This window comes from Microtus ochrogaster, chromosome 22 (genome assembly GCF_000317375.1).
Source record: "Microtus ochrogaster isolate Prairie Vole_2 chromosome 22, MicOch1.0, whole genome shotgun sequence".
In the NCBI taxonomy this organism is placed as follows: Eukaryota; Metazoa; Chordata; class Mammalia; order Rodentia; family Cricetidae; genus Microtus; species Microtus ochrogaster.
In genome coordinates this window covers 25,720,383-25,740,230 of record NC_022023.1, presented here as the reverse complement: position 1 = coordinate 25,740,230, position 19,848 = coordinate 25,720,383, and the positions used below count along the sequence as shown (strand labels likewise).

General features: G+C 36.5%; 1 protein-coding gene and 1 pseudogene across 6 annotated transcripts in view; both read right to left on the bottom strand.

Annotated features, from left to right (window-relative positions):
• Mef2a (myocyte enhancer factor 2A) overlaps nt 1–19,848 on the bottom strand; it is a 120,655-nt gene that overhangs the window by 51,899 nt on the left and 48,908 nt on the right. For all 6 annotated transcript variants that reach the window (XM_013350225.2, XM_013350224.2, XM_013350223.2 and 3 more), the window contains 2 exons: nt 18,617–18,804; nt 678–881 (listed from right to left, as the gene is read on the bottom strand). In XM_013350225.2, the coding sequence (XP_013205679.1) occupies nt 678–881; nt 18,617–18,670 (258 nt within the window). In that variant the 5' untranslated portion in view covers nt 18,671–18,804. The remainder of the gene's footprint in view (nt 1–677; nt 882–18,616; nt 18,805–19,848) is intronic.
• LOC113457337 lies at nt 7,808–8,335 on the bottom strand (annotated as a pseudogene).

Below are 19,848 nucleotides of genomic sequence, written 5' to 3'. Positions count from 1 at the left end.
AAATATTCCCTTCAAAAATTAAAATGGAACAAAGCCTCTAAATATAAAGTATAAACATAAAAATACCCCCAAGGTAATTGTGACATTAACTTAAAATATCAGAAAACATTCAAGAAAACTGGGTGTGGTGGCTTACACCTGTAATCAAAGTATTAATGAAGGTGAGGTAGGCAGTGGCAAGTTCAAGGCCAGCCTAAGTTATATAGCAAATCTCTGCCTTAAAAACAAAATCAAACAGAAACCCTCTTTCTTTGTTTTAAACAGGATGACAAAACTATGAGAGACACTAGATGAAGTATGGACAAATAAGACAAGGACTCCTTTACACAAAGGTGTGGTTAAAAATTTACTTTCCTTACATTATGTTTAATGTGAGTAATCACTAATAAATAGTATAATGAAATAATTAAGATGTACTAAAATTATGGCTATTGCTTTTTAAGCAAAATAAGTAATCACTGGTTTAAAAATGCATACTTAAAAGTTAAATTTTTATGGTATAAAGCTTAACTCATTTTGTTTGAAGACATAGGAAGTTTTATAGTCCAGCTGAGACATCAAATATCAAATGTAGGTCCTTTTAAGAAATAGTTCAATATTTTAGAAATACAAAGAAACATGACAATGTCATTTTAAAAATATTATTTGCAATTTACACATTACTAAATATGTGTTACCTCAACAATATCCGAGTTTGTTCTGCTTTCATGTGGTTCATTATACTCTGTGTACTTGAGAAGAACTTTGTCCATGTCAGTGCTGGCATACTGAAACAGCTTGTTAGAGCTGTTGAAAATGATGAGTGCTATTTCACAGTCACACAGCACACTGAGTTCATAGGCTTTCTTCATTAGTCCGAACTTTCTCTTTGTAAAAGTGACCTAGACAAAGAAAAAAAGGTTTATTTTTATTTTTTATTAAAAGCTTAGCTGTACTTGAAAAACTGTCTCCTTGATGATGAGTCTCTCTTCATACTGAGTCAGTGCTCCACATAATCCTCCCCTCCACAGTGCACAGCACTGCAGTCCTGTATTTACCGAGTGTGCCCAAGGGCTCTGAAAGGGAGGCATTACTCTCTCATCCTTGGCTATGACTGCTACCGAAGGCGAGGTTACATTTCAACTTAAATTGTACCATCAGAAACCAACCTCTTCTACATTTCAGTTCCTAAATGATTAAGTAACATCACTAAACTAACTTATGCTTCTCTTCCTTGCCAAGCCTTTTTACTGTCTCCACTAAAATTCAGTCTAAAACCAGCAAAATTATCTGATGCCATCAATTTCTTTTACTATTTCTCTAAAACCTGCTAACCAACGTAGTTCTGAGATCAAAACTGTTTTTTTTTTTTTTTGGCTTTAAAACCAATATATACCTTATTCTAAAAGTTCTTGAAAGAGAAGTCCTTTATTTCTCCCTGTTTTCTCTTCTTTCCCTTCAAAAGTCTCAGTTATGGAGAACTGTCAAGCTCCTAACATGAAATCATAACATACTATAGCCGTCCTGCTGGTAAGCATGAAGTGACACATAATCAATCCTGTTACTTTCCTAAAGCAGTACCACCTGACTGCTTTTCCCAGTCCTGCTCCTGATCACCCAGTGTCACATCCTCGGTGCTACCACCACCAATAATCATTATCACCTAAAATCCTCAATGTCACAGAGTTCACTCTGATGGCTTCTTGTTCAACTCTTATTTTTGTAACCTCTTTGCAGACATTCTTTTACCTTATCAAGTCCTCAGATTCATTTTAATGCAGGTCAAATAATACTCATCCAAAATGCTCAGAACCAAAATGTGTTTCAGATTTGTGGGTTTTGTGTATTTATGGAATGTTTGCATGTTCATGGTGAATTATCCTAAAGACAGGACCTTGGACTAGACATACAATGAACCTACCTTTCATATATATATATATATATATATCTTATGCACACAAACTGAAGACAATTTCACACATTATTTTTATTGTTTTTATTGAGCTACATATTTTTCTTCATTTCCCTCATTTCCTAACCCCCCCATTTCTACCCTGTCCTATGATCCCCATGCTCACATTTTACTCATGAGATCTTGTCTTTTACTACTTCCAATGTAAATTAGATCCAGGTATGTCTCTCTCAGGGTTCTCTTTGTTGTCTAGGTTCTCTGGGATTGTGAATCGTAGGTTCGTTTTCTTTGTTTTATGTCTAAAAGTCACACTTATGAGTGAGTACATATGATATTTTTCTGGGTATGGGTTGCCTCACTCAATGTGATGTTTTCTAGATCCATTCATTTGCCTGTAATTTCAAGATGTCATTTTTTCCACTGTGTAGTATTCCATTGCATAAATGTACCACATTTTCCTTATCCATTCTTCAGTCTAGGGGGGCATTTTGGTTGTTTCCAGGTTCTGGCTATTACAAATAATGCTGCTATGAACAAAGTTGACCACATGTCCTTGTGGCATGATTGAGCATCCTTTGCATCTATACCCAACAAGCTGGGTGTTGAGGTAGGATGTTTCCTAATTTCCTGAGAAATTGCCATACTGATATCCAAAAGGGCTGTACCAGTTTGCATTCCCACCAGCAATGGAGTAGTAGTGTTTCCTTTACCTCACATCCTTTCAAGCATAAGATATCATCAGTGGTTTTGATCTTGGCCATTCTGACATGTATAAGATGGAATTTCAAAGTTGTTTTGATTTGCATTTCTCTAATGGCTAAGGATACTGAACATTTTCTTAAGTGTTTTTCAGCCATTTGTACTTGTCTGTTGAGAGTTATCTGTTTAGGTCAGTACCCCATTTTTTTATTAGATTATTTGTTCTTTTAATGACCAATTTCTTGAGTTCTTTGTATATTTTGGAGATCAGTCCTCTGTCCAATGTGGGGTTGGTGAACATCTTTTCCCATTCTGTAGGCTGCCATTTTGTATTGTTGAACGTGTCCTTTGCTTTACAGAAGCTCCCATTTATTAATTATTGCTCTCAGTGTCTGTGCTACTGGAGTTATATTTAGGAAGGGGTCTCCTGTGCCAATGTGTTCAAGTATATTTCCTACTTTCTCTTCTATGAGATCAGTGTGGTTGGTTTTATGTTAAGGTCTTTGATCCATTTGCACTTGAGTTTTGTGTATGGTCATAGATATGCGTCTATTTTCATTTTTCTACATGTTGATATCCACTTATGCCAGCACCATTTGTTGAATATGGTTTCTTTTCTCCATTTTTTATCTTTTGCTTCTTTGTCAAAAATCAGGTGTTCGTAGGTATGTGAATTGATATCCAGGTCTTCAACTCGATTCTATTGGTCCTCCTTCTGTTTTTATGCCAATACCAGGCTGTTTTCAGTACTGAAGCTCTATAAAAGCGTTTGAAGTCAGGAATGGCAATGCCTCCAGAAGTTCCCTTATTGGCTATCCTGGGGTTTTTGTTTTTCCATATGAAGTTGAGTATTGTTCTCTCGAGGTCTGTAAAAATTTTTGTTGGGACTTTAATGGGCATAGCATTGAAACTGTAGATTGCTTTTGGTAAGACTGCCATTTTTTTTTTTACTATGTTAATTCTACCTATTCTAGAGCATGGGAGAGCTTTCCATTTTCTGGTGTTTTCTTCAATTTCTTTCTTCAAAGATTTAAAGTTCTTGCCATACAGGTGTTCTACTTGTTTGGTTAGTGATGGAGGAAGGTCATTGGTTAATTAAATAAAGAAGCTGCTTGTCCTGATAGGTTAAAGCATAGGTGGGAGGAGTGGGTGGAACGGAATGCTGGGCGAAAGAGGAAGTGAGGTCAGACTCGACAGCTCTCCTCTCGGGGGCAGAGGCCTCAGAGAGACACGATGCTCCACTCTTGTGGGCAGAGGTGAGAGCTCTGCTCTCTGAGGCACACGCGATGAAGCTCTGACCCAGGATGGACGTAGGCTAGAATCTTCCCGGTAAGCGCACCTTGGGGTGCTACACACAGATGATTAGAAATGGGCTAGTCCAGGTGCGAGAGTTAGCCTAGAAGAGAATGGGCCAAGCAGTGATTAAAAGAATACAATGTCCGTGTAATTATTTCGGGTAAAGTTAGCCTTGCGGGCAGAGAGGTGCTGGGGACGCAGCCATGCTGACCCTATTACTACAGGTTAGAGTTACCCCAAGATATTTTATAATAGTTGTTTGTGGCTACTGTGAAGGGTGATGTTTCTCTGTTATCTTTCTCAGCCCATTTATTATTTGTATAAAGGAGGGCTACTGACTTTTTTGAGTTCATCATGTATCTACATTACTGAAGGCGTTTATGAAAGAGTTCCTTGGTAGAATTTTTGGGGTCACTTATGTAAACAATCATATCATCAGCAAACGGTGAGAAGTTGATTTCTTTTCCGATTTGTATCCCTTGATCTCCTTTTGTTGTCTTATTGCTCTAGCTAGAACCTCAAGTTCTATATTGAATAGATATGGAGAGAGTGAACAGCATTGTCTTGTTCCTGATTTTAGTGGAATCGCTTTGAGTTTCCATTTAGTTTGATGTTGGCTCTTGGTTTGCTGCATATTACTTTTATTATGTTTAGGTATGTTCCTTGTATCCTGCTCTCTTCAAGACTTTTATCATGAAGGGATGTTGAATTTTTAGAAGACTTTTTCAACACTTGATGAAAATGATCATGTGGAGTGTTTGTTGTTGTTTTTTTTCTAAGCTTTTTTACATGGTGGATTACACTGACAGATTTCTGTATGTTGAATCATCCCTGAATCTCTGGGATAAAGCCAACTTGATCATGGAGGATGATTTTTCTGATGCGTTCTTGGATTCGGTTTGCCAGTATTTGAGTATTTTTGCATCAATGTTCATGAGTGAGATTGGTCTGTAATTGTCTTTCTTAGTAATGTCTTTGTGTGGTTTGGGTATTGAGGTAATTGTAGCCTCATAAAAAGAGTTTGGTAATGTTCCTTCTGTTTCTATTGTTGGGAACAGTTTGATGAGTATTGAACCTTCTTTGAAAATCTTGTAGAAATCTGCACTGAAACCATCTGGTCCTGAGCTTTTTGTGTTTGTTTGTTTGTGAGACTTTTGATGACTTTTTCTATTTCTTTAACGGTTACAGGTCTATTTAATTTATTTATATGATCTTGATTTAATTTTGGTCAGTGATATTTATCCAGAAAATTGCCATTTCCTTTAAGTTTTCCTGTTTTGTGGAGTACAGGTTTTTGAAATACGACCTGATGATTCTCTTGATTTCCTCCGTCTCTGTTGTTATGTCTCCAAACATTATTTTTAGTGTACCTACATTTTAACTACAACCCATTACATAAGTTAAGGTGTGAGATTTTCCACTGTGGCATTTCAGACTTTGAAGACATTGGGGATGTTGAATTTTTCAGATTAGAGATGTGTAACTGTATCTCTTTTTACATACTTTCTTTACTCTTTAGGTTTGATGATCTATTACTGTCGGACTCCTTCAAATGTACATAAATCCTTTCCTCTTCTCTCATTAACATACTTTTATGACATAGACCCAAGCAAAAACCATCTTTCTAACATACACTAAATTATCAAATAATCAACAAATACACATGAACACACCTAGTATCTCTGAACTAAGACAAATCTCACTGTCACATGCAATAATGCATAATTCTCCTAAATCCATATGTTTGTTGTATTATCATCTTGTCTCCTACAACTTCAATCTCCTAAAAAACTACTTCACATTGGACCAAAAGAAGGAAAAAAAAAACAAAAAACAACTACCCCATCATTCTATCCCCAAATCCACCAGCTTTTAGTTGCTTCATCCACACTTTTCTTAATTTTTCCTTCTCTGCTGTTACTAATGCCTAACCTTACTATTCTTATAGACATACCTCTTCTTTTTTTTCCCTGCTCTGTTAGAAAAATATTACTATCATGTAAATATGCTCTGGCATCTCTTCCAACTCTACCTTATCACTCCAGTCCAAGCCCTCCCTCTCTACTTTAAAATAAAAGCACCTGAAAGAAATGCCTAAGTGACTTAGAATTTGTGTGATTAAAGTCAAAAATCACTGGTTATCTTACTTTCCACCTCAGCAACATTTGACAAAATTGACCATGCTCTTTAAACATCTCTGTACCAGCTGTTTATGAACTAACTCAGTGCTTCCTCTCAGCCTTTACTCACATTCTCTTCCTCTGCTCACTCACTCCCGGATACCAGATTTCATGTGTTTAGGTGCCCATAGGCTTAACTAGGGCTCCTTTCCCTTTAATCTTCACACATTTTGACTAGTGGTTGTATCATGATTTTAAAAGCAAAAAACTCTTTCCAGTCTTATCTGGAAATAACAAAAGCAAAGCCATCAATCTCTTTTACTATTTTTCTAATTAAAAATCTGCCAACTGAGGTAGCTCTGAGGCCAAAACATTTTTTTCATGTTTTAAAAGAATCTATCCTTTTTAAGATTTAGGTTGACTCCTATTTAATCATCTACACTATCGCAAACTGCCGGGTCTACCTCTAAAATAGACCTTGCATCTTCCCTTGTCTATGTCACTATCACTCAAATTTCTCAGCTACAAAACTCATATAATCATCTTAGTTGATTTCGCAACTCATCCTGAACACTCCATACTGCCAAGTAACAACCAAAGAGAAATGTTCAACCTGTTTAAGTGAGAGCTGGTGTTACTCACTGCAGTGAAAATAATGTCAACCTCACTCAGTACACAATAGAATTGATCTATTCTCCAGCTCTTTGCCCACCCATCTCTCTTATATCCATTAAGTGACTGGCATAGGTATGTCTATACATGTGTGTACATATATGTTCCTTAGACAACAGCTATTTTTCACTTTAGAAACTTCATTATGTTCCCTGCCTGAGGAATACATATTAAGACACATCTCCATAATAGCTGCTTCCTTTACCTAAAAAAAAAAAAAAGAATCACATTTAACTTTTAAAAATATTCCTTATTATCTAAATACAAAGTTAACCTGTTGTCCAGTTTCCCTCTTATATTTCTGCATGAGATCATAAACATATAGACATATTTGTATAAACATATAAGAAATTTTTCTGTCTCACAAAACTATCATTAAGGTAGAGGGTAATAGCTCTATGGTATTCTCAAACAACTTCATATTTCATACTGCCATAATTATGCCTTTTAATCTTTGTTAATAACAGGCATGAATAACAATCTTTTTAGTGTGTGTTTAATACACTAATTTGTAATAACTTGGCAATCTCTTTTTATCTGTTTTCATTTGAGATTTCCTTTATAAAGCTACGCATCTCTTATCATCTTCCTATCATATAATCTATCCTTTACTTATCTAAAATATTCTTACGCAGATACTTACTGCTTTATAAATGTCTTTAAAATTTTTTCATTCATTTATTAACTTACTATATTATTGTCACGGAAAAGATTTTTGTTGTTATTAGTGTTTTTGCATTCAATAGAACTAAATTATTTATTTTTCAAACAAAAAGAATGGCCAATAAGAAAATGCAGATACAGACTGAGGGGTGGGCGTGGCCTGAAGCTTACAAAGGAGTTGCTGGTCCTAAGAGAAACAGCACATTAGAAGACACAAATAGTGATGTTTTGTCTAAACAGTCTGGAGAAGCAAAGTTGACTGTTAACTTTTTTAGCTTTAGAAAAGATGTTCTGCTAAGTTACCAGCAGAAGAGAGACCCGAAGGTGGCTTCTGGAGAACAAGGGGGCTGTGCAGCTTGAGAGCTGGCGTCAACTCACAGTCTTCTCATTTCCCCATCTTCTATCATTTTCCTCTTCTTTACCCCTTTTTTTTTAATTTCACTAAAACTGAAGCCCTTTGATGCTTTCAGTAAGCAGCCTTCTTCAGAGCAAATTCCTATTCTTCAGGATAGCAGAGTCTGCACAGCAGTGTCTGCACTGTTAGACAGTGTTCACATATAATGAAGATGATTCATGAACTGGGGCATGTATTTGTCAAGAAACTTCTTATCTGCATGAACTGAATTCCCTGTAAGTGGACAGAGCTCCCAGAGGAGTTTGCTATCATAAAAAGACAGAAATTCATACTCTGCCTACTGCAATACAAATGTACACTCTTTCACTGCCTTGATAAGATCAGACTTCCCACGTGCTCTCCAGCAACTCCCTGCAGCTGTATGATAACCAGGTTAGGACCTTCAGCCAAATGTTAAGATCAGAGTCAGTTATCAGGCTGGCTATCTCAATCATCACATACTTCTAATGTCCAATCCTGTCATCTCTAGGTCCACCCAGCCATGTTTTTCCCTTGCTACCATGGCTGGACCACCTTCACTGACACCTTGAGCCTGTACTGCCAGTGCCTGCCACCCACACCCTGAAACAGCCTGGGACCCAGGGATCAAGCTGCGAAGGCCCCAGTCCCATTGGCCCTGTGCACCTGCTATTTGTTTTTAAACTGGGTTTCACTATATAGGTCTGTCTGGCCTAGAACTTATTTTGTAGACCAGACTGTCCTGCTTCTACTCCCCAAGTGCTAGGAAGAAAGGCAAGCACTATCATGTCAAATTCAATTTTTAGTTTTTATTACAGACAATGAATATAGGTTTTTTGAATCCTGGCATTACATTACACCTTTATTAAATATACTACCTCAAAAATAATAAAAAGTAATGTGTATGGTAATGAAATAGTTAAAATTAAGCCACTTATGATTTGATGTACCTAGATGTATTAGCTGCAATGGAATTTTGAACTCCACACATATTTTCAAAATCAGTATGATAGTGTTAAAGATGAGACAAGGAATATGCCTTCAAATTATGCTCTAGGGAAGCTTAAAGAAAATCTTCCTTTAAATGCTCATAATCAGTATAAAAAATAATATTTCTGCTGCCATTTTCTATTGCTGTGTATGGTGTGTGTGTCATACCTGCACATGGGCTTATATGCCTGTGGAGGACAGGGATCAATGTCAGGTATCTGTATATTTCGATATTACTTTTTTTGGTTTGTTTTGTTTTTTGAGACAGGGTTTCTCTGTGGCTTTGGAGCCTGTCCTTGAACTAGCTCTTGTAGACCAGGCTGACTTCGAACTCACAGAGATATGCCTGCCTCCACCACTGCCCAAATCAATATTACTTTTTAAAGAATTTATATTCAATTGTATGCATGTACGCATGTCTGTACGGGGATATGAATGCAGTGCTTGGACTCCAGATGAGGGTGTCAGATCCCTTTGATCTGGAGTTACAGGTTATTGCGAATGGAGTGCCAATAACCAAACTCAGACCCTCTGCAAAAAGAAGTACATGCTCTTAACCACTGAGCCACATTTTCTCTTGCCATCCCCACTACCTTGTGTGAGTGTATGCCACATGTATGCCAGAGTGCCCATAGAGGCCAGAAGAGGGCATCAGATCCTCTAGAGTCAGTAGGGCATTTACCACCCAAATTTTACAACCTGAGTTCAATATCTGCAACCCACCAAAGACAGGTAGAAAAAGACAACTCTGCAAAATTGTGCCATGGCCTCCACAACCATACTGCAGCTCACGTGCATCTCCACAAACCATGCATTCACTCAAAGTAATAATCAATAATAAATTTAGGGGATCTAATATTTTATTTTACTTTTTTACATACTAACCCCAGTTTCCCCTCCCTCCTCTCCCACTCCCCACAGCTTCCCATCACCCCACCTCGCCCCCATCTGCTCCTCAGGGAGGGTAAGACTTCCCATGAGGAGTCAACAAATTCTGTCACATCACCACACTGAGGCAGAACCAAGGCCCTCCCTCTCATGTCTAGGCTAAGGTTTCTCTTCATAGGAAATGGGCTCCAAAATGCCAGATCATTCATTAGGGATTGCTCCTGGTCCCACTGCCAGTGGCCAAACTGCCCAAACCCCCCATTGCCACCTGCTTTCAGGGGGTGGCTAGAACAGTTTTATTCAGGTTTCCTGGTTGTTTCTCCAGAGTCAGTGAGCTCCTACTAGTTCGGGTGAGCTTTTTCTATAGGTATCCGCATCCTGGTCCTGACCCCTTTGTTCATATGACTCATCCCTCTCTTTGATAGGACTCGGGCGCTTTGTCTAGTGCTGAGTTCCACAACTAGCCACTCTACATCTGCATCTCACCATCTGCTTTCATCAGTTATTAGATAAAGGTTATGTAAGATCATGTTTATTTCCCCTTCCTAGGCAAGTCCATGTATGTCCTCTTAGGATCCTCTTTGTTACCTAGTTTCTCTGGAGTTGTAGACTGTAGGCTGAACATCCTTTGTTTTATGCATAATGTTCACTTATGAGTATCTACATACTATATTTCTCCTTCTGGGTCTGGATTACCTCACTCAGGATGTTTTTTTTTTTTCCACTCCCTTCCATTTGTCTTCAAATTTTAAGATGTTATATATTTTTTAATCACTTTGCATTGGGTAAAAGTATCACATTTTCTTTATCCATTCTTCAGTCGAGGGACATCTAGGTTGTTTACAGGTTCTGGCTATGACAAGTAATGCTGCTATGAACATAGCTGAGCAAATGTCCCTAAAGTATGAGTGTGCCTCCTTTGGGTATATGGCTAAAAGTGGTATTGTTGGGTCTTGAAGCATATTGATTCCCAATTTTCTGACAACTCACCACACTAATTTCCAAAGCAGTTGTTTGCACTCCCATCAGCAATGTAGGTGTTCTCCTTTCTCCATATCCTCTACAGCATAAACTGTCATTAGTGACTTTGATCTTAGCTACTCTGACAGGTGTAAAATGGTATCTCAATGATGTTTGATTTGCATTTCTCTGATGGCTAAGGATGTTGAGCAATTCCTTAAATGACTTTCAGCCATTTGAGTTCCTTCTGTTGAGCATTCTGTTTAGATCAGTAACTCACTTTTTAACCGGATTATCTGGTATTTTGGTGTTTAGTTCCTTGAGTTCTTTGCATATTTTGGAGACCAGCCCTCTTTCAGATGTGGGGTTGGTGAAGATTTTTTTTCCCCATTCTGAGGGCTGCCTTTTTTGTCTTGTTGACTGTGTTCTTTGCCTTACAGAAGTGTCTTAGTTACAGGAGGTCCCATTTATTATTCTACTGCTCTCAATGTCTGTGCTATTATATTTAGGAAGTGGTTCCCTGTGTTTCTTTGTCAAAAATTAGGTGTTCACAGGTCAGGGTCTTCAATTTGATTTCATTGCTCCAACTGTCTATTTTTATGACAATACCAAGCTGTTTCTATTACTGTAGCTCTAAAAAAGAATTTGAAGTCAGGGATAGTGAGGCCTCTAGAAGTTCATTTATTGTACAGGATTATTTTGGCTATGTTGGGTATTTTGTTTTTTCATATGAAGTTGATACTGTTCTTTTGAGGTCTGTGAAGAATTGTATTGAGATTCTGATGGGGACTGTATTGAATCTGTAGGTTGCTCTTGGTAAGACTGCCATTTTTACTATATTAATTATACCTATTCAAGAGCATGTGAGATATTTTAATTTTCTGGTGTCTTCTTCAATTTCTTTCTTCAAAGACTTAAAGTTCTTGTCATACAGGTCTTTCACTTGTTTGGTTAGAGTTATCCCAAGATATTTTATGTTGTTTGTGCCAATTGTAAAGGGTAATGTCTTTTTTTATTTCTTTTTCAGCTCACTTATCATCTGTATAAAGGAGGGTTAATGATTTCCTTGAGTGAATTTTGTATCCTGCCACATTACTAAGAGTGTTTACCAGCTGTAGGAGTTCCCTAGTATAATTTTTGGGGTCACGTATGTATACTATCATATCATCCACAAATAGTGAAAACTTTGACTTCTTCCTTCCAATATGTATCCCCTTAATCTCCTTTTGTTGTCTTATTGCTCTAGCTAGGACTTCAAGTATTGTATTTAATAGATATAGAAAGAGTGGACAGCATTGTCTTTGTTTCTGATTTCAGTGGGATCGCTTTGAGTTTCTTTCCATTTTAGTTTGATGTTGGCTGTTGGCTGCTGTATACTGCTCTTATGATGTTTATGTTCCTTGTATCCCCGCTCTCTCCAAGACGTTTATCATGAAGGGGTGTTGGATTTTGCAGAAGACTTTTTCAGCAACTAATGAGATGATAATGTTTTATTTTTCTTTCAGTTAGTTTATGTGGTGGATTAAATTGATGGATTTTTGTATGTTGAACCATCCCTGCATCTCTGGGATGAAGCCGACTTGACCATGGCAGATGGTTTTTGTTTTTTCATGTGTTCTTCGATTCAGTTTGCCAGCATTTTATTGAGCATTTTGCATCAATGTTCATGAGGGAGATTGGTCTGTAATTCTCTTTCTTAATTGTGTCTTTGTGTGGTTTGGGTATGTAACTATAGTCTTATAAAAAGAGTTTGGTAATAAATCTTCAGTTTCTATTGTGTGGAACAATTTGAGAAGTATTGGTATTAGTACTTTGAAATTTTGACAGAATTCTGCAATGAAACCATCTGGTCCTGGGCTTGTTTTGTTTGGGAGACTTTTGATGATTGTTTGTATTTCCTTAGGGGTTATAAGTCTATTTAAATATTTATCTGGTCTTGATTTAATTTTGATATGTTGTACTTTATCTAGGAAATTGTCCATTTACTTTAAATTTTCCAATTTAGTGGAATACAGTTTTTTTTTTTTTAAAGTATAACCTGATGGTTCTCTGGATTTCCTCAGTTTCTGTTGTTATGTACCCCTTCCATTTCTGATTTGGTTAATTTGGATATTCTTTCTCTGCCTTTTGGTTAGTATGGATAAAGGTTTGTTTATCTTGTTGATTTTTTTTCAAAGAACCAACTCTTTGTCTATTTGATTCATTGTATTGTTTTCTTTGTTTCTATTTTGTTGATTTCAGCCTCAATTTGATTATTTCCAGCTGTCTCTCCTCTTGGGTGAGTTTGCTTTTTTTTATTCTAGTGCTTTTAGTTGTTCTACTGATTTGCTAGTGTAGGAGTTCTCCAACTTCTTATGTAGTTACTCAGTATTATGAACTTTCCTCTTAGCACTGCTTTCATTGTGCCCAATAAGGTTGGATATACTGCACTGTCATTTTCATTGAATTTTAGGAAGTCTTTAATTTCTTTATTTCTTCCTTGACCCAATGGTGGTTCAGTTGAGCACTGTTCAATTTCTGTAAGTTTGCACGTTTTCTGCAATTAGTGTTGTTGTTGAATTCTAACTTTAAGCCATGGAGATTTGATAAAATACAGGGGTTATCCTAATTTTGTTTTGTTTTGTTTTGAAGGTCAAATATCTAGAAATAAGTCAAAAGTTGTCTAAGATCCATGTGCTCAAAAGCTTTAAACCCTATGCCTAATAAAAAAACCAAAAGAAAAATAGTTATGTTCAAGGGTGATAAGACCTAATATTATGAAGTTTTCTGTGACTCTAAACGGATGCACACATTTAGTAGGGAATACCTAAATCCAGGAAGATTCTTGGTTGACTACCTTTGTATAAACACTGATTTGACAGTTTCATTTGGAAATTTAAAGTAAAGAACAGCCGGCCTGTTCTGCAGAAATACAATGGTAGCCAACTATGTTATCAGATAGCAAATTATAGTAATTGCAATAGTGTAGAATTGAGCAAGGATATACAAATAATCAAATGAAACAAAATACAGGGTCCATAAATAGAGCCACAAATACACTGTTATTTGACTCAAACTCAGGCAGGAAAGAAATGCAATGAATTATACTGGGTCACTGAATATCCAATTGGGAAAATAATAATCAACTCAAAACATAAATTCCAATAGATAATAGATCCAAAACATGGAAAATGAAACAAAACACTTTGAGAAGAAACCTTAGAATAATTATCTCAGCCCTTATTTGGAGGTCCAAGCAGGGAGTGTGGCTACTCATAAATGTTTGAGCAAAGAGCAGTCCTCCTCTACTGGGAACATGACCTTCTGCGCCAGGCACATATGAGTGGTAAGGTGGGAGGAGACACTTGTCTAGACAGCCAATTCAGCTGAATCAACTCTGGTGATTAAACGGAGTAACATGTAACATCCAGATTGCCTTTTATAGCTAAAAGAATTTCCTCACTGCCTTGTGGAAAATGAAAGTTCTTAAATACAATGTAAAGGCCATCATCAATAAGGGAAAGAAAAAAGTAAACCTAGCTGCGGTGGTTCCCTACACTTATAGTCTCAGCTACTGAGGAGACTAAGGTGGGAGGGTCACTTGAACACTCAAATCTGGGACCATCTTGGGCAGTTTAGTAAGACTCCCCTTCAACCTAAATAATTAAAAAATTAACATGTGTGTAAGGGTATAATGGCTATTATTGATTGTCAACATGACTACACCTGGAATTAACCAAAAACCCAAGCTGTTGGGTATACATATGACAGATTTTTTAATTGGATCAATATATGCAATTTTATCAGTTCTGTTTCTCTAGAGAACCCAGACTAATACAGGATGCATGCAATATTGACTTGGCTGAACATGACATGGCTGCTGGACTCTCGAACTCACAGCAACTCAGATTATCTACACAAAACCTGCATAAGATTAAGCCTGTCAACACCTTGTCATGGAAGTGAGAGGGGTTCCCTGCTTCTTGATAATTTATAAGTAGTTAGCAGTTATTGGCTGATGAGGGAGTAAGAGATATTTTCTTATGTAATGAACCCATTCTTCTCCTGTTTAAAAACAAACAAAACAAAAACCTCTCACCCATGCTCAAGTAAACAACCCTAATGAAACTCATTTGATAATTTGATAAAAACACAAAAAGGCAAACAACTTCATCAGATATCACTGAAACTTCAGATTAAACCTGGTTACTATTGCTTGTCTACTAGTATATTAGAGTGGATCAAATGGAAAGGGTAATTCCCAGTAATAGTACTAATACAGATTTGAAGCAGCTAGCATTATGCTACTAGCTAAATATAAATTAAGCAGAAACACTTTAGTAAATTCTCATCAAATACAGATAACCACAGAGGTTAAGTACTTAGGTAAGGGACCAGTGCAGAGGAGGGTACCTCCCAAGAAAGGATAAATAGAATACAGTGTTAAGAACAGATAAAGGGGATACCAGAAGAGAAGGATTAAGTGGGACATGGAATGGAAAAGCAAGGTAAAGGAAGAAATATGGGAAGGGACAACTAACACTAATGGCCCTTTGAAAAACCATATGGAACTTACTACTGTAGAAGTTACAATATATACACAAGTGAAAGAAATGTAAATGGAGTCACCATATTATGGAAGAAACTAGTGTCACAACTAGTCATCTTATGCCACTAAGTAAAATCTCCAGTGCCAGGAATGGGCTACATCTTGCTGAATTGTTGGACAAATGGATCTCCTGGACCTCTACTTCAAACACTACAGGTACTGCCAAAGCTACTGTTAGCTCTCTGCAACCTGATGGGAAGACCCTACTGCTGAGGACATCTATTTACTCATGCCATTGAACATGGAGAAGTTGAACTGGCTCTTAACTAGAAGCTTCACCTCTACCAATTAGCATTCACAGTGCTGGAAGGTACTATACAAGCTAGCACAGGTGAAAAAGTAATCATCATTCATATCACTGAGCTACAAACCCTGTAATCTACAGCATATATAAGATATACTGGTACAACAGTGGACAAATGTTATGGGAGTATCCAACCACTTTTTTAAAAATTGGATTTAAGGCTCATTCCACGAGATAGAACCCATACCTGACACTGCTAAAGTAGCCAAGAACCTGTGACTAGATAGGCAATGAGCCTAAAGGGAATAATCTACTATCATTCTGCTAAAGGAACACAGCAATAATATGGTTCCCAATGACATTATGCTATACCCATAGATCAATACCTCCCGAAACCCTTATCACGGAAGTTTCTTGGCAGTAGACAGGAATTAACAGTGACCCACAACTGGACTGTGCAGAAAATGAGAGATTTAGGATCATTCTATCCTAAATGGGATGTCTTCATCAAACCCCTCCCCTCAAGATTTGGGGAGGAGATGCAAAGATTATAAGAGCCAAAGGAAATGGTTGACTCCAAGGAAACAGTGTCTTCCAGATACAACAGAACTGATACATATACAAGCTCACAGAGACTATGGCAGCACATTTAAGGCTTAAGGAAGATAGGGTCCCAGCACCAAGAAGTTGGAAAGAAGATGCAAAGTCCAACTCCTAACCACAAGCTATCTGCAACTGATGGTTGGAAAAGGAAAAAAAAAAATCAGTTTTCTCCAATGGGGCATCACTGGGTATTCTCAACCATAATCTTAGGCAAACTCCCATATCTCAAAACAACTGGCCAGTATAAAATGAACTCCATGTTAGTGTGCTGGAGGTTGAGGTGTTTTGTTATTTTTGTTTTATTGGTTTATTTTGTGTGTGTGTTTGTTTTGATATTCATTTTTTTGTTTTTTGTTTTTGTTTGTTTAAAAGAAAGGAGGGAAGGGGGGGCAGGCAGACAGGCAGGCAAGCTTTTGTCCACCATTACAAAAGCTGATCAGATGAACCCCTCTAACTCAACTACTGTACTAGATACATACATAACCAAGTGTTCATGTGCACAAAATAAGATTAAAAGAGAACTCTTTAAAACAGTATCAAAGCAGAAAAAAACACAAATGTCTATTTCCAACAAATAAACATAAATGCATAAATTATGTTATGTATATTCAGTTATACAATGATAAAAATATAAAAATACAATAACACACATTTATATACAAGGGTAAACATTCCTGAATTTCACAAGTACAGAACTGCTCAAAAGAACACATACCATACAAATAAATTAGAACAACGGGTATATTTAATCTATGGTGACAAGGATTAGTTTAATGACTTCCTTGAGGCAGGAGACCAAAAAACAGGACAGTGGATCAGGGGTGGTATATTAGGATATGTTAGCTACAAGGCCATGTTCTTTCTTCCAAAATTCATTGAATCATGCATTTAGGATCTATGAACTTTTCCTTTATGTTTTACCTTAATACAAACAGGACAAACACAAATTTTGCTAGTAAAACAGCTGTTTTCTTGAAGTACATGATACTGTCACAAAGATTTTTCCATGTATTTTTTCAGACTTTAAGTGTAGGGTTTTTTTTTTTTTAATGTGGTTAATTCATACTTACACTTCAAAACTCAACTTGGTAATAGCTTTTTTTGTCTTTTCCTAAATTATCCCACTATGAGTTATGGATTCTTATATAAACTCTCCTAGTAGCTAATCTTACTTCTATGCTATATTTAATTTAGTCCCCTAAAATAAACTTGATTTGGGTAAATTAGAAACTTACTTTTCCTTTAATGTAAGAAAGAAAAATCTTTAACTCATAATTCATTCTTTGAAAAGTAAAATTAAAAAAAATTTTTTAAAAAGTAAAATTAAGATACCATTTTAGTTTATGACAAAGCTAATCTAAAAAACAAATTGCCATATTTAATTTTCTCCCCTTCCTTCTTTGCTGAGATAGTATTTGAGAGGTATGGACAGCCATTATCTACTTGATAGCTTCACAAAACCACCAACTTAGCAACTAAGCCCAAGGTAGGAACAGGCTAATTCTATTTACTAAGCTTCAATTATAGCCCATTCTACAATTATCTTTCTAATATTTCAATATTAGCGATGGTGCACGCCCTAATCCCAATACTCAGATCTCTGAGTTTGAGGCCAGCCTGGTCTAGAAAGTGAGTTCTAGGACAGCCACAGCTACACAGAGAAATCCTGTCTTACAAAACCACAGGGAGAGGCAGAGAAGAAGAGGAAAAGAGGGAAGGATAAACCTCTACACTGACCTTGAGAAAGCACATTTTCAGTGCTGTGCTGGTCCTGCTGGGCTTTGTGGAAGCTGTTCTTCAAACCCCTGACAAATTCCCCAAAGATAGCATCTCTCCTTACTTAATGTGCATTGAACATAAGGAATAAGTGGCTTATTATAATATTTTCTGAAATTTTTTCTTCTTTTCTCTAAATTAAGAAGCCAGTCAACTTTTCTAAGAACAACATCATCAAAGATGATGGCCATAGAGTTTTATACTGACTACTCAATAGTTAATAGTTAGAAAGTATACAAATGAATAGGCATGGTGGTGCTAATAACTCTTGGAAAAACAGGCAGGTAGTTTTGGGAACAGACTGTCAATCAGTTTTAAATACAACAACTGCACTCCACATATCAGAATCATACTGAAATTATCCTGAATTTAAAAGAATTCACTGATATTGGTACTACAACTTATCAATTAAAGATGACATATGATACATACATGTTTCAGAAGTATGAGAGATAAGGCTTCAAACCCATGTTCATTATTTCTTAGCTAAGTACAAAATGTGAGTGACCAGAAAGCATTCGCTGGTAACTGCAAACTTATAAAATCATACATTCCTGAGTACAAGAGAAGACATTCTAGCAACAACCACAAAGACCAACAAAGACTAAGCATGGCATGAAGACCATATGGGTAAAAATGGAAGGATTTCCTTTTCTACTGCACACAGGAGAAAACATACTTGAAGATTTCTTTAAACTACATGATGGACACAATTTTATAGCTAATATTTTTCATTTATTCTGTAACTTTAAACACTTAAGAGAGTTGAAATCAAATTTAAGAAAGATTTGACCATTCTATATTATGTTTTAAAAATCTGGTAACAAATTAAATAAATTAAAATTTCATTTACCTGCCGGTTCCTCTCATCCATTATGCGTGTGATTTGTATTTTCTTCCGCCCCATTTTCAGATATCTTTTCTTCCTTATATTCCAAGTAATTAATTCAGAAGCTAATTTCCTTCAATATCCTAATGCATTGTACACAGTTTCTATTACGTAACCTTCTAGTCCAAGGCTACCGCGGAAATTTTGAGAATCTAAAAGAAATACAAATGAAAAAATGTCAATTCTGTACAACCTGTAAATCATTAAATGCTACAGAAATTTCAAATCTGCTTTTAAACTGACACAATAAGCAGTCTTAGGTTGGAATTTCTAGTTACAGACATAAAGTAAGCAGGTGAAGTCTTTAACTACCCCTAAAAGTTCACCTGGATCTCTTTGTACCTTTATCTCTAAGCAAATGCAGTTACAGTATTCCAGGTTTTCACAATGTACATAATAACAAGAGAAACAACAACTTAAAATAGTCAATGTTACTTAAAAAATGCCTGGCATATAGAAAAATCTAAGTATGGAAAAATCTCCATTCTTATTCATTCTTACCTAGAATCTCTTTAGTTAGACTTTATTATTTCTATTTTGTAAATATGGAAGGAGACTATGGATGCAGAGACACAGAAAAAAAATTAAGTAACATGGCAAAAGGTCACCCAATAAAGAGGCAATCATTGGGATAACCTGGGAGGCAGAGACAGACGGATCTCTGTGAATTCAAGGATAGCCTGGTTTACAGAGGGAGTTTAGGACAAAGATACACAGAGAACCTGTCTCAAAAAGCCAAAATTTAAAAGTAAAAATAAAAGAAATAAGAGGTTAAAATAAAAGCCACGTAAAGATGGAAAATACACAGAGAATCTTGATACTGTATGTTATTATGCTCTCTTTGAATTGTTTAAATGCTGAGGAAGGAGCAACAGCTGCTAAAGGATACTTGCTTATAAATGCTGCAGAATTAATCCAAGATAGGTATTTTGAAAATACCTTGGCTTCAAAATTGAAGTCAAAAGGTATGTTACTTTGGAGAAGAGATTTTGCTTTTGTTTCCACAGAAAATGAGAGGCTGTGGATTTATTCAGAATTAAGAAAAATCAAGTTTGATTAAGGAAGACCACCAGAGAAGTCTCCGGTAGAAATAGATGGCCCAGATGTCTGAGTTCTTCATCCAGAACAGGTTCAAGACTGCTGCCTGAGATGATCGAGACTCACAGGATACTTCAGTCAGGACTTGATCATAACTC